General features: G+C 39.3%; 1 protein-coding gene across 3 annotated transcripts in view; it reads right to left on the bottom strand.

Moving 5' to 3' along the window:
* Positions 1-542: 542 nt before the first annotated feature.
* ACER2 (alkaline ceramidase 2) overlaps positions 543-13826 on the bottom strand; it is a 29553-nt gene continuing 16269 nt past the window's right edge. For all 3 annotated transcript variants that reach the window (XM_067553142.1, XM_067553144.1, XM_067553143.1), the window contains exons 5-6: positions 7186-7323; positions 543-6463 (exon numbers count right to left, since the gene is read on the bottom strand). In XM_067553142.1, the coding sequence (XP_067409243.1) occupies positions 6277-6463; positions 7186-7323 (325 nt within the window). In that variant the 3' untranslated portion in view covers positions 543-6276. The remainder of the gene's footprint in view (positions 6464-7185; positions 7324-13826) is intronic.

The following is a 13826-nucleotide window of genomic DNA, read 5'->3' as shown; positions in this document are numbered from 1 at the left end:
CAGAGGTGTGTTTAAAAACAAGAAAACCATGAAGAAGAAGTGGTCAGATCTATTTAAGAGACTCTTGAGATTTTTTTGCCTTGCCCACACTTATGACAAAATGTTCCTGTTGGTTCTGCTCAAGCCCCTCCTCAATAGCTTGCCTTTTGATCCCTGGAGGCAAGGCATTTGAACCTGCTGATGTGTGCGCTACTCATTTTTCTAAGTATTTATTCATCTACTTTTTTAAAAAATCAAAAGCACTAATTATCCATAATGTTTCCTTCCTTTCTTAAAGAAGGATCATAAAAATCAATCCAATAGGCTAATCAATCAGTGATGGAATCTCCAGCCTCATTTATTAATGGTCCTACTTCCAATCTAGTGTTTCTCTCTCCCCTTAAATACTTGTAAAAATCTTCTTGAATGCCCTTTATCCAGCATTAACTTATGCCTATAGTACAGCTTGTACCATCCTGTATTGATATAGCTGACTGTAGTATGCTATACTTGACATAATTATTACAATCATTGGAAATTTAAAGATACAAACAGTATTTGTTCAAAAGGTAATTTAATATTGTAAAATAATTACACACTTTCTGTAAACTTTCAATATAATCTTCAAGTAAAACAGAAGATACAGATATTATGTTTACTGTTCCTTTATAGAGACATTAAATCTGATTTTCAGTTCCCAACTTTGTGCATATGTTCAGATATGTGCATGTAAATCCATGCCAAGTTAAATATGCATTTAAAACAACATGTATGCATAAAGGCTGTAGGTGTTTACCTCCAGGATGTGCCTGTGAAAAGTAGACACAAATTTACCACTGTGTAAATGCACAGAGATTTCAAGGCCAGATGGACCATCTAGTCCAGGGGTGGGCAATAACTTTTGCAGAGAGGCCACTCCACGAATTTTGGCAAGTTGTCGCGGGCCTGGAAGGCAACTGGAGCGTCGGGCAGCTTAGTTTCTCGGCCAGTCGCTTCCCGAACTGCCTGATTCCGGTCACGTGACCAAAAGCTGGATGTTTGGGTAGCAATCAGTCAAAAGCTGCCTGACGCTCCAGGGTAGCTTAAGCAGAGCGTTGGCAGCAGAAACAACAGATTGGGTGGGTCTGCTTTCACCCCTGCATGGCGGGCCGGACAGAAATGTTAGACAGGCCGTATTTTGCCCACCCTGTTCTAGTCTGACCTAGCACAGGCCATAGAACTTTCAAAAAATAATCCCTAGAGCAGATCTTTTAGAAAAACATTCAATCTTGATTTTAAAATTGTCAGTGATGGAGAAGCCACCACAACGTTTAGGAAACTGTTCCAGTGGTTAATTGCGCTAGCATGGGGTTGAAAATTAGACCCTTTGAAGTCCATAAAGCTTAAACAAGGAAGCTGTATTTACTTACACACAGTTTTTATATTAAAATAGTTATACCCTAAAATAATACTTTTGTTACATAGAACACACCCCTACAAAAGTGATCAGGGTGCTGAACAACAATCTTAAAAACAATAGTCAACTATAATAGTCTTACAATAAACTAACAATCTAAAAGCACAGGGCCCAGGTCGTCTCCCACGGGAATCAGATGGGGCCCTTTGGCCCCAATCCCACACACACAAGTCACTTTACACAACAAATAAGATTAGTCAAGCATGTGCATAAGTGTCTGCAGGATCAGGACCTTAGGCCACAATTCAAGAAAGCACCTAAGCACATGTTTAAAGCTTTAGTGCTTTCCTGGAGAGGGATGCTTTCCTGAATCAGGGCCTTACCTCAGAAAAATAGATAACTTTTACTATGAAGTTCACAGAGCTCTGTTTTCATTACTGCTCATAAGGCCACAGTTAAAACAAAGCAAAGAACCATGTGGCCTTGATAGAAGAGATAAAATATTAAATTAATTTAATAAGGAGTTTAAAGTGCAACAGTTACATTTTGAAAAGTCTGTATTCAAACAAGGTGGACTGAGAGCACTTATTATAGTGGAATACATCTTTATGCAGAAAGTTCTACGATAGAGTTCTCTACATCAGTGGAATGTTTTTTGTTTGCAGAAACATATATTCCAAGTACAGAGGCCAGACGTTAGTTTGACAAAACATACAGAGTACGTATACGTGCATTCATTCACTTCTGAGATAATAATGTTCAATTGCCACTCATTTACATAAACCACTTCCCAGTGAATAGTCAGCTTCTGCACAGTAGTAGACAGGATTTGACAGCCTGCCCCTTAAAGTGTTGAAAGTTTTGGGTTTGTAGGGGGATGGGGTTGGCGGTTTTGGTTGGGTTTTTGTTTGTTTGTTTTTTAATAAAAGTGTGCATAGAACTTTTTCTGGTCATTTCTAGTAGTGTGAACCTCAGCAATCCTGAGTCTCACAAGCAATACTCAAAATAACTTACTTACAATATACAAAACAGTTTAGTACACAGTATTAAAAAGACCTTATCTGAACTGGGGATTTATCAGGCAAAAGGAAAATGATTTAGGTTCCAGCAAGTGAACACAATTCTGATGATGAGCTGGTAGTAAAACTATTTTAATACCTGAGAAGTATTACAAACTGAGTATTCACTAACTCTATTGAGGAAGGGAAGGGATACAGGGATTGTATAGCAGAGAATAACAAATCATTCTTATATAACTCTAACAAACCGGTTGTATACAAAAGATTTTCATTTAAAAAATGTGTGTTTTTCACAGACACCAAAAGAGAGGAGGGCCAGATCCTCGGCCAGTGTAAATCAACACATCTCTACTGAAGAAAATGGAGCTGATTGCAGGAAGGATCTGACTCTTAGATTCTAGAAGATGCAAAAATCTTCAGAAAATTAGCAAGTTGCTTACTTGCTTTAAACTCCCTAGAAAGACAGCATATGCCTGTAAATCACAGGTTTAATTTAAGTGTGGGTACAGAAATATCCACCTAGATGTCACAGTCTAAATAATTAGAGCTAAATCCTGTGATCCTTATTTGGACAGTACTCCCAATTAACTTCCGTGGGAGTCTGACTTGATTAACGGATGCAGAATTTGGCCCCTTGTTATCTCTGAGCATGAATGCAGTCAAAATACTTGAAATCTGCTAATCCACCCAATAGCTGTAATATTAAAAACATTATTTCCTAAAGCCAGTACCTGCTGGTGCACCTGTTTTTGTCCCTGTGCAAATTCTGTCCAGCAGTAAGACTTATTAGCAAAGTGGAGGGAACCTTATTCTAGCACACGAATAGCCTAGGAAATATAACTTGTCATTACAAAAAGAGTTATTGCACATAATCTGAAGAGGAACGAGTCCCTAGTTAACAGGAGAGCCAAGCCTCTAATTAAACTACAGTATTTGCTTACAAACTAAAGACTAGGCCCGGTGCCTTTGTTTGGTCACAGTTGCAAAAATGTGCTACCAGCTACTTTAACACAGAGGGTTTGATCCTCCAGTCTGGCAGAGCTAGCATTAGTGTAGGACTGGAGAGATGTGAGAGGGCAAAGGTTATTCTGCAACTCTTTTGTGTGTCTTCCTGATCCTAGTGCTTCCTTGGTGCTATTCAGAAACCTACCCACAGCACAACGTAGAACAGCTCAGATGTTCAGTGCTGCTCTAAGTTGTACCCAGCTATTCACAGCCTCCAGGGGCCATTCTAGCAGCTGGGTAGAGTCAGAGTGCAGTGATTGGCTTGCCCCACATTCTGTTCCCCAGGGATAGGGTACAAAGATAAGTAGCATGCAGCTGTCACTGGCTCTGTATCACCCAGGAATTCCCCAAGCAGCTAGTTAAGTTGGCTCCACAGCCCTTTTTTTAGATGCTGGAGCTACTCAAAGAAATACTGAGAATCTGGCCTAGAATACTGAGGAGAAAAAAAATCATAACAGTAAAAAACACTAATCACTGAATTCAGATTCTGAATTTCAGAATTTAATTTTAAGGACTGCGGGTGGTCTCTATGCTCATTTCTATCTATTCAGGCTTTTATGCATTTCAGAAAAGCCAAATGTTTAACACCCATTTTTCAAGTTTACAGTCATGTTTACAATGATCTGCATTTTCATGGTTATTCTGAGTACTCACAAATATTCTGTATCTTGATGCCAATCAATGTTAACAAATGTGGATTGTTGTTGTTGACTAAAGGATGGAGTGAAGACTGTTGGTGTGATACAGCGTCTTCACTTTATATTGCTGAACCACTACCTCTTCTTGTTCCACGGCAGATTTGTATTTATTACATATTACTGGCAAAATGCCAATTTATTACATATTGATGGCAAAATGGGTTGCCCATATTGACACACCTAGGATGACTTCCTCACTCACACTCTGACTCCTTTACACTGAGTAAAGTGGACTGAAGAGGCATAAAGAAGCTTGAAAGCCCTGGTTCAAGCTGACTAAGGTTTCCCCTATTGCGGCAGTGCACAAGACAGCTGTAAGGCTGCCCTGTGAGGATCCACTCACAAACCCTGACGCAGGGTGTTGGTTTGGATCTCAAACTATAAGGAGCCTATCTCCTGGTTCAGCTGCAGCCAGAAGAGCTGATCACAACAGTTAAAGATGGTAGAAGTCTCAGAAGATCAGTGACTCCTTAAACTTGCATCATTTTGTCCTAAAAGCTTGTGAAAACAGCTTGCAAGATTTCAGTGCAAGTGACTTTCAACCATAGCCCTAACTAGGAGTTAAACCCAAACAGCAGCCTTAAAACTAAACTGGATTCAGATGCTAACCCTTTGGGCCGTCTCTAATATTTTACAAGATAGGTTGATACAAATGGCAAAAATTATACCACACATTCCTTCAAAGGATGTAATCATTGAAGTTTTAAACTTCATTGTTTATTGGAAGGACATCCAGGCCCTAAATATGATTTTAAGTGGGTCATTTACCTTTACTAAATACAACCACCAGGGCGTTAGGATGCAACTGAATTCCTTTCTGTTTGAAAGGCGTTAGGTAGAAACTAACTCTCACCAACTGGACTTGGGTTTAGGGTTTTGTTTTACTTATTAATAGTTTAACCCAAACTTCAGTGTTAATAGTTTAGGCTAGGATTTTCAAAATTGCTCAGTGTTGGCTGAATGTCTGCTCCCATTGAAGTTATGGCTACAACTCCCATATAATTTTGCGGGCGCAGTTAGACCAGTGTCAAATGCTTTTGCAAGTCTCACCTCTTTACCACATCTACACAAAAAGATTAAAGCCCAATAGCTCAGCAGAGCTCAAAGGGGATTTTTATAACCATCTCCTTATGCTTATTGGGAATATATATATTTTTAATGGCTAGCAGGTTCCCCTATGCCCCACATAAGCTGATAATCATTAGTATCCTGTAGATGATTTAGTCAGAAGACACCGTCATTCCAATCTGAACTATTTGAGGAAAACATTAGGAATTTAGGGTTCCTGATTTTCTTATTTAGATTTAAGGCCTGATCCTCTTCTCACTTACCCTTGTTTTACACCAGTGTAACAACTCTGGGTCCAATTTTCCTTCGTTATCATCCTCTTACGCAGCTCTGTTAGTGTATTTAGCTACTGGGAAATGTCCCTGGTGCGGGAGGAGTCCCCAATTAGTGCAGTGTTGCCACAGTGGCTCTACACTACTCCCTCTGCAGCCCACATGTGGAGACATGACTGTGGAGAAAAACTTGTTGCTGGAGTACCACAGTGGCCACTTATGGCTCTAACTTATACTGGGAACTGGGCTCAGAATAGGGGAAGCACAAAGATGGCTTAAAAGCACCTTTTTCCCCTCCTCACTGTTCCTTCACTAAGTAGAGCTCTGGCAGAACCAATGTGAAAAGAGAATCAATCAGCTGTTTGGGTTTCACTTGGCAAATATCCTTACTTAGATATTTAGAAAGAATTATCTCCTGGTGGATGCTACATCAAAAGCAGAGTGCAAAATAAGCCCGCTCAGTAGTAGTGGTTCTCAACTTGCTGTCCATGGGCCATTTGTGGCTCAATCAGCACTCAGCTGCAGCCCACTTAACATCCTCAAGGGCCATACAGGTAGTATATATTGTGTGGATGGGGCCCACATAACACATGGAGAGCAGCATATGCGGCCCATAATGCAAATAGGTTGAGAACCTCTCCTCTAGAGCCACCACAATAAACCTTCTGGCCTCCTCTCCAGAAAAGAGAAGAAAGGTCATCTTTTACCATCTGCCAACAAAACACTTGTGAATCCCATATGCATATTAATCAGAAAAAAACTACCCTAGTACTACCGTTAAATAAGTACAGTCTGTGATGAAAAATAAATAGATCATCCCCTCCACTATGTGCTTGATTTCATGTAATCTTCACAGGTGATTTCTTGTGTGCGCAGAGGAGGGTGACATAGGGCACACCAATGAAAGCCCATTTTTCACTGGGCCAGAACTTTATGACAGGGCCCTGTTCAGGGATCTCGGAGGCAGCATCAAAGTAGGCAAAACAGACACAGCCCAGGTAAGCAGCAAGGCAAATGAGGATGTGCCTAAAGAGAACAGAAAACAAAGAGGAGGGGGGGGGGGGGAAATACAGTCATATGGCTCCAGTAAAGATGTCAAATATATTACCAAATTTTCAGACCCATCTGCCCCTACCCCTTTCTCTTGTCCCTCCTGAGCATGGCTGGCATCAATCCTGTACTCTTTGGACTAAAAAGAGGTAGCATGTAGATAACTACACTACACTAACAACATTCTTGGTCCAAACTTGATGACCTTTGAATATGCTGCAAAAGCTATTTTTGCCAAGTTTGGGGCAGAACGTTGAGAGTATGGTCTTGAATAAAAGGGACTTTTACTCACACACGGATAGCTGTAAAGGAGTGGCACTGACCTCTGGCTTTTCTTATCCACCTGTCTGCTCTCATGGCTTTTTTTAAGGATGGAGAGAGTTCTCACTTCTCAGATCCATTGTTTCAGACACATAACACTGCATTGGTTTACACTTGGAAGGTTATTTCAGCATCCAGGAGGGCTAGAAACTTAGCTGTCATTAAAAGTGAAGTTAGAGTCTGCAGAAACTGGATAGGTCAGGGGATAGATAAATCTATTAAGTGGATGGGATGTGTGGTTTGGAATCTTTTTACTAGTAAAACTGTTCAGCATGGTGAAAGGAACAAAATTCAGTGCAGAAGGCCTATGTGCATATCTCTGTATTAAGGGTTTCTCTTCTTTAACTCAAACAACAGAGTTTACACACAGTACTTACCATACACAGTGCAAATATGGAAAGTTAAATGAAGACCAGATCTCACAAAATGCTTTGTCACTGATCCAGCAGAAAAGTGCTAACATCCACCAAAGACCTGAAAAGAGGCCCAGCTTGTACACACGCAAGTTTTCACACCTTAAAAATGACATAAGAAAGGAAAGAAAAGCCATTATCAGTCACTATGTGGTTTGGCTATATGGAGCTTTGGGATAGAATCCAGAACGTCAGGCTGCACACGTTTAAAAAGCCAGAAGCTGCTTTACACACACACAGTGCAGATGAAATTCAATGTTGATAAATGCAAAGTAATACTCATTGGAAAACATAATTCCTACTATACATATAAAATGATGGGGTCTAAGTTATCTGTTACCACTCAAGAAAGAAATCTTGGCATCATTGTGAATAGTTCTCTGAAAACATCCACTCAATCTGCAGTGGCAGTCAAAAAAGCTAACAATGTTGGGAATCATTAAGAAAGGAATAGATAGTAAGACAGAAAATATATTGCCTCTTATTAAATCCATGCTATGCCCACATCTTGAATTCTGTGTGCAGATCTGGCCACCACATCTCAAAAGAGATATATTAGAATTGGAAAAGGTACAGAAAAGGGCAACTAAAATGATTAGGGGTATGGAAAAGCTTCCATATGAAGAGAGATTAATAAGACTGGGACTTTTCAGCTTGGAAAAGAAATGACTAAGGGGAGATATGATAGGGGTCTATAAAATCATACTGGTGTGGAGAAAGTAAATAAAGAAGTGTTATTTACTCCTTCTCATAACACAAAATCAAAGAGTTACCAAATGAAATTAATAGGCAGCAGGTTTAAAACAAACAAAAGGAAGTATTTCTTCACACAATGCACAGTCAACCTGTGGAACTCCTTGCCAGAGGATGTTGTGAAGGCCAAGACTATAACGTGGTTGAAAAAAGAACTAGTAAGTTCATGGAGGATAGGTCCATCAATGACTATTAGCCAGGATAGGCAGGGATTGCTGTTTGCCAATGTCTGGGAATGGCTGACGATATGGATCACTTGATGATTACCTGTTCTGTTAATTTCCTCTGAAGCACCTAGCATTGGCCACTGTCAGAAGACAGGATACTGGGCTAGATGGATCATTGGTCTGACCCCATATGGCCGTTCTTATGTTCTTAGTGCAACATTCTGAAAAGATCATATGTTGAGTAACTGTGCTTGCCATCTACAGTATCAATTTAAGGTGCTGTCACAGCCAGAAAAGAGACTATGCAAACAAAATGGCACCTTTACTCAGAAGCTCTGCTCTGGGATACTCTTAATTCCTGATGTGCAGCTTTTAGATGAAAATTAATTTTTACAGCCCCAGTGAAGCTCTGGAAGCCTGAGCTGGAATCCATTGCCCTCCGTACATCTGCAACAGCCCCAATTCTCCAAAGAGAACTCTGAGGATGCAGGAATCTGCCTGCCCAGTTCTCTTTGCAAGATAGGGACCTAACTGTCAATTGCAGCATCTTTTCTTTAGCTGGTGATGCATGAAAAATGCCCCGCTTGACTTTCAGTTTTCAGGGGGAGTTTGCATAGTAAGCAGCTAGAAGAAAAAACAACTACTACTATTTTTTTTACTTGTAAACTGAACAAAATTGATTTGGTCACTGAAAGACAATAAACCTGGAACGCACCTCTGTCATTATTAGCAAGAGTCCCTTCTGGACAAGAACTACACTTGAATTCTTTGGGGATTTTGGTGCGGGGTTTTTTGTTGTTGTTAGGTTTCTTTTTTAAGACCAAGATTTTAATTGATTGGCATCCTTATAAGTGAAACATTTGGTGTCAGAACATGAAATATAGTAAACACATTCTGTCTTAAGAGAAGAACAAATATTTAAGCAAAACTTTTACCATTTCAACACAGAGGAGTTTTTCTGATTGTTAGACACAGTGGTAAACCTGGATGGAAATTGGTTACAGGTCTTTGGCACTGGGGTCCAATGCTAGGCTTGCCACAAATACCCAGACTGGAGTATGGTTTTCAAGAACTGGTTAAACACAAGTTGGTCCCAGCCACACGGTTAGAACACAAGGCAAAAGCTACTTGGATTTTTAAAATTGTCTCCATCAAAACATATCTTTGTGTTTAGAATTTGTGTGAACGTTTGTTTAGACAAAAAAGCCTAAATTTTGGGCCAAATTTTCCACTCACCTCTTTGCTGCAGCAAACATTTAAAATGTTTTTTTTTAATATTTAATCCTTAATTTTTGTGTTTTCTAAGGAGGATGTTAGCTATTTTTTTCTACAAATTATTAAGTAATCTACAGTTCCAAATGATACTAATCCAAAAGTTTTAACACCCTGTCCTTCAAAGCTGACAAAGACAGCATAGCTGGTGTTGCATGCTTCGGAACCTCAGACACAAAATTCCTAATCTAGGTTAAACTGGAGTTTGACCATGGATGGAGGAAACAAACCTGTTCACATACAGTAGTTCCTTCTGGGGAGGGAAAAGAGACATCTGTTGTGGCCATAAGCAGCTTGGCCTCTGATTGAACAGCTCTGCCTTCAAAAGCAGGTGTCAATGTATGTGTAGGGAATTAGTTTGAGCTGCATGGCCTGTAAAACATTATCCTGGGGGTTGGACTAGACGACCTCCTGAGGTCCCTTCCAACTCTAATATTCTATGATTCTATATAATGAAATTTGTTCATCTCAATTTGGAGGGCAGGATGGGGGCGCTACTAAAGTCTGTGGTCTCTACAGCTTTGTTTAGGAGCCTAGATTCTTTGTGGCATTAAATGTTACTTAGCCAATGAGAGAGTTCAGTACAGGAGTTATACACTATGAGGTCTTTCTACAAAAAGAAAATTATGCTTCTGGTTTTTGTTTTTAAATTGAGTGAATTTTCCTGGGACCCAGTCCTGTAAACATTGCCAAGCACAGTTCTTACTATTGTGAGAAGGGCCACTGGTCAAAAAACATGCTCAGCAGGATTTCAGCCCCTTTTCCTCAAGGTTGCATTTTATTTGATAGCAAGAAAGCAGTTCAGCAAAAATTCCCCACATAAACCTGGTTGCTTGCCCCTGACCTGGAGATGCCTGCAGAAGTTTGCCTATTCCTTGCAAGTCTCACTGTTCAGACTCAATAAAATTTGTGGTATTTCAGGACCAAGGACACAGATCTCACAATAAATCTCAGACACTTATTTTTAAGCAACAAAAAAGAAATATACTGCTTGTGTTGCAATGAACGCTATTATTATTGTTGTAATAAGGAAACACCTAGGGACCATGATCCTACAAACACAAAACAAGACAGCCCCTTCCCCAAGCAGCTCACAGTCTAAGTAACCCTATAATTTTAGGACTGATTGTAGCATATACAAGAAAGACTCCTGGTCTCTCACACAACAGATTTGTCACCCTTAATTTTGAAATTCCAACATGACAAATTCAGGGAATTCTGAGTGGTTTCCAAAGATCAGTCATTACCTCTCTTCTGCATTCACATCCACACATCACATATAGGCCAGAGGCCCTCTCCTTCTCTTGCTGCCATAACAACCTTCACTCTGGACCTTGGCACAAGTTCATTGCAACACTTTTTCTTACATAATATAATCTCAGCTCACTCTGTATTGAGAGGGGGACTACAAGGTTTAAGTGGCAGGAGGACAGGTCTCTAGCCCACATGTGGAGTTTGGGCAGAGATGTGACTGGCACTGGAACCTTAAAAAAAGAGGAGAATTTTCTGACTTTTTTCATGTATAAATTCTCAATCTTATATTTCCATCAGCAAAAATTAAAAACAAAAACATATAAAAACACTTCACTAGGTAGGTGACAGTTTTCTAAAGATGTTGTAGTTGCAGTGATACATCTGAGTTTGCAAATTCAAGATTTATTAAGATTTTTTTTCCATAAAAACATAGCAAAAGATTTTTTACTGTTAAAATTATTCTACTTCAGTTGAAGTTTTAACATCCATTTGGGATTAAGTAGTGGACTCCCTTTTTATCAGGCATAAGGTTTGGCAGTGGACTCCTTTATGGCCAATGGATTAGCAACAGAAAAGCTACCATGCTGCATAATCTTATGAATAAGGATTTCTTCTTGTATTCTTTTGCACATTAGTGTTAGGGTCTGACATTTCCTTTTTAAAATCACCTATAAACTTCTCTTTTGTACACAAAGGACTTCATACTTCCACTGCCAGCTTTCTGGGTTGCTGTTATGTTCTGTTTGTTTCACAAGAAGTATATCACTATAAAGTGATTTTCCCAACATAAAGACATCTATATGGCTGCCACTGAAATTATTATTGCATGTAGAATGCAAACCAGGATAGATTAAAAAAATAAAAAGACCCAATTCTCTGATCTGGCTGACAAACAATCAAAACAAATCCAGAGGAGAGTGGGCAGGACAGAAAGGTAGCTTTTAGCATTTTGTATGCTAGCCACAATATGAAATAACAATAGATTTCTTCTGTAGTGCTTGCAGTGATTTTTTCCCACTTCAAGATTAAATAGTTGTAATAAGGCATCAGAAAAGAGCAATGAGATTTTTTCATCTGCATATGCAGAGGCATTCAATCAAAGAGCAGGGACAGAATGGTTTTTCTTTATACTTCTCTAGTGAGACCACACTTAGAATGCTATATTTAGTGCCGGGCACCACATTACCAAAAAGGTGTAAAATGCCTAAGGGTGTAAAGAGATTGCTTTATTAGTACACATGAGAAGCCCAATTCACTACTCAATGTCAATGGAAAGATTCCTACTCACTCCAATGGGAGATGGATCAGGTCATAGAAGACCAAAAACTATTGTCACTATTCATGCCCAAATACCAAGGCACTGATGGATGTGTGTGGATTTGCTGATTGAACACACAAAAATGGACACATGCAAATGAATGCCAACCTTTGACATTCCGTTATCTAAATGATGCACACGCATGCATATAGGTGCAAAATCAGGTGTTTGTGGTCATAAATGAGGCAAGCAAATGCATATGCATTAACTGTGCACATTTAACACAGAAAACCTGGTCTTAACATGTAGCTGCCTTAAGCAATGGCCATGCCTACAAATATTTGAAGAGTGTGAACAGCAAGGAAGGAGAATAATCATGCATGTTTCAAAAGAGCTTTAAGTGGTGGAATGAGACTAAAAATTTATGCTGAATATCAGAAAAAATTGCTGACAGTGAGATCTAAGGTATTCCTAAGGGGAGTGGTGGAGACCATAGTTACAGGATGACACACTGGTCTTGGGGTCATTTTAAAATTGTTTTTATAAATCTATAAAAGTAAGTAAGTGTGTCAGCAGACATTGCAAGAGTATGCTCAAAGGTAAGCAAAGACAAACCCCAAAAAAGTAGGATGGTAGAGGTAGGATGGTCTTTTCTGGGCAACGCTCATGGATTTTCTGTAATTCCCCATATGTAGGCACTGCACAGTGATGGGTGCTTTAGAAATACTGATGGGGAGCAGCAAAGCTAGACACCTGTCCTCCCTTGCGTTCACCAGCGATATGGTGTGACCTTCAAACACGAACAGGAGCCAGGTAAATTCTAGGAAGCTGTCCAGCCTTTTCATTTTAAAACAAATATGGAAATTAAGTTTTAAAAACCTGTTAAAGCAACATCAAAATTGAACAGGACTTGCACATGCTAAGGTTCCAGGAGCAATATTCCTTTTTGCCATGTTGCAGATCTATAATATTTTTGTCTTTCTTTTTTCCTGATAAATGAATATATTCTAGTGTAAATCTGGCCAAGTTAATTTTTCTGTTGAAATCTTACCATTTGCTTCTCCTGACTATGCAGTACATTTGCAGGCATGCAGTGCTTGTATATAATAATAGAAAACACTCATTTAAATGTCTGTTAGTAAAAATTGCCAAAATGAGTCTCCTCTGATAATAGCCCTCCACAGTCGTTATTCTTACAGGGCCAGCACACAGCACCATCATGCTAACACCACAGGGCTGGACCAGATCACACATGGAATTTATCATCCTCTTCTTTTTCCTCCTGCCCTTTGTGCCTTTGAAAATCTCCCATTTTAGCATGCCCTATCTTACCGGTCATCTCTTTTCCCGTTTGAGATCAAACTGCTCTTTTATGGCAACAATTTGTTTCCAAGGAAAAATTTGAGTGAGAAAAATTTTAATTAGGAAACACAAAAGGCCTGATTCATCACTATCCAGTTTGAGATTTACATCATCATAAAATTGGAGTAATGCAGTGATAAATTAGGCCAAAATACCTTCTTCTACATGAAACAGAGGAATCTACTGGCCTTGTAAGCTTTTTCCCCTCCCTGCCCAAAATAGTTTCATAGTGAAGGTTACACACCAGATTTCAACATACTGCTGGATTACTGACTGCACTTGCACAGATAAAATTCCAGTGATTTTCAATAATGTTCAGATTTTGTATATTGTAAAAAGGGATTAGATGTCCTCTTCTGGGTTTAGGAGAATGCATCTGTATTTAAATCTCCCAGGGATCAGCATGGCTTAAAATAATGCCTTTAATTCTTTGCTTTTACATTTAGGAATTTATCAAAAAATGTTGCAGGTGTTATATCCTACATTGTGCAATTAAACTGACAGCTCACTTGGATCCCTTATTATAAACAACTCAAAAT

This window comes from Emydura macquarii, unplaced genomic scaffold, assembly GCF_026122565.2.
Source record: "Emydura macquarii macquarii isolate MOO-44397 ecotype Brisbane River unplaced genomic scaffold, CSIRO-AGI_Emac_v2 contig_1451, whole genome shotgun sequence".
Classification (NCBI taxonomy): Eukaryota; Metazoa; Chordata; order Testudines; family Chelidae; genus Emydura; species Emydura macquarii.
This window is presented reverse-complemented; position numbering and strand designations above follow the sequence as displayed.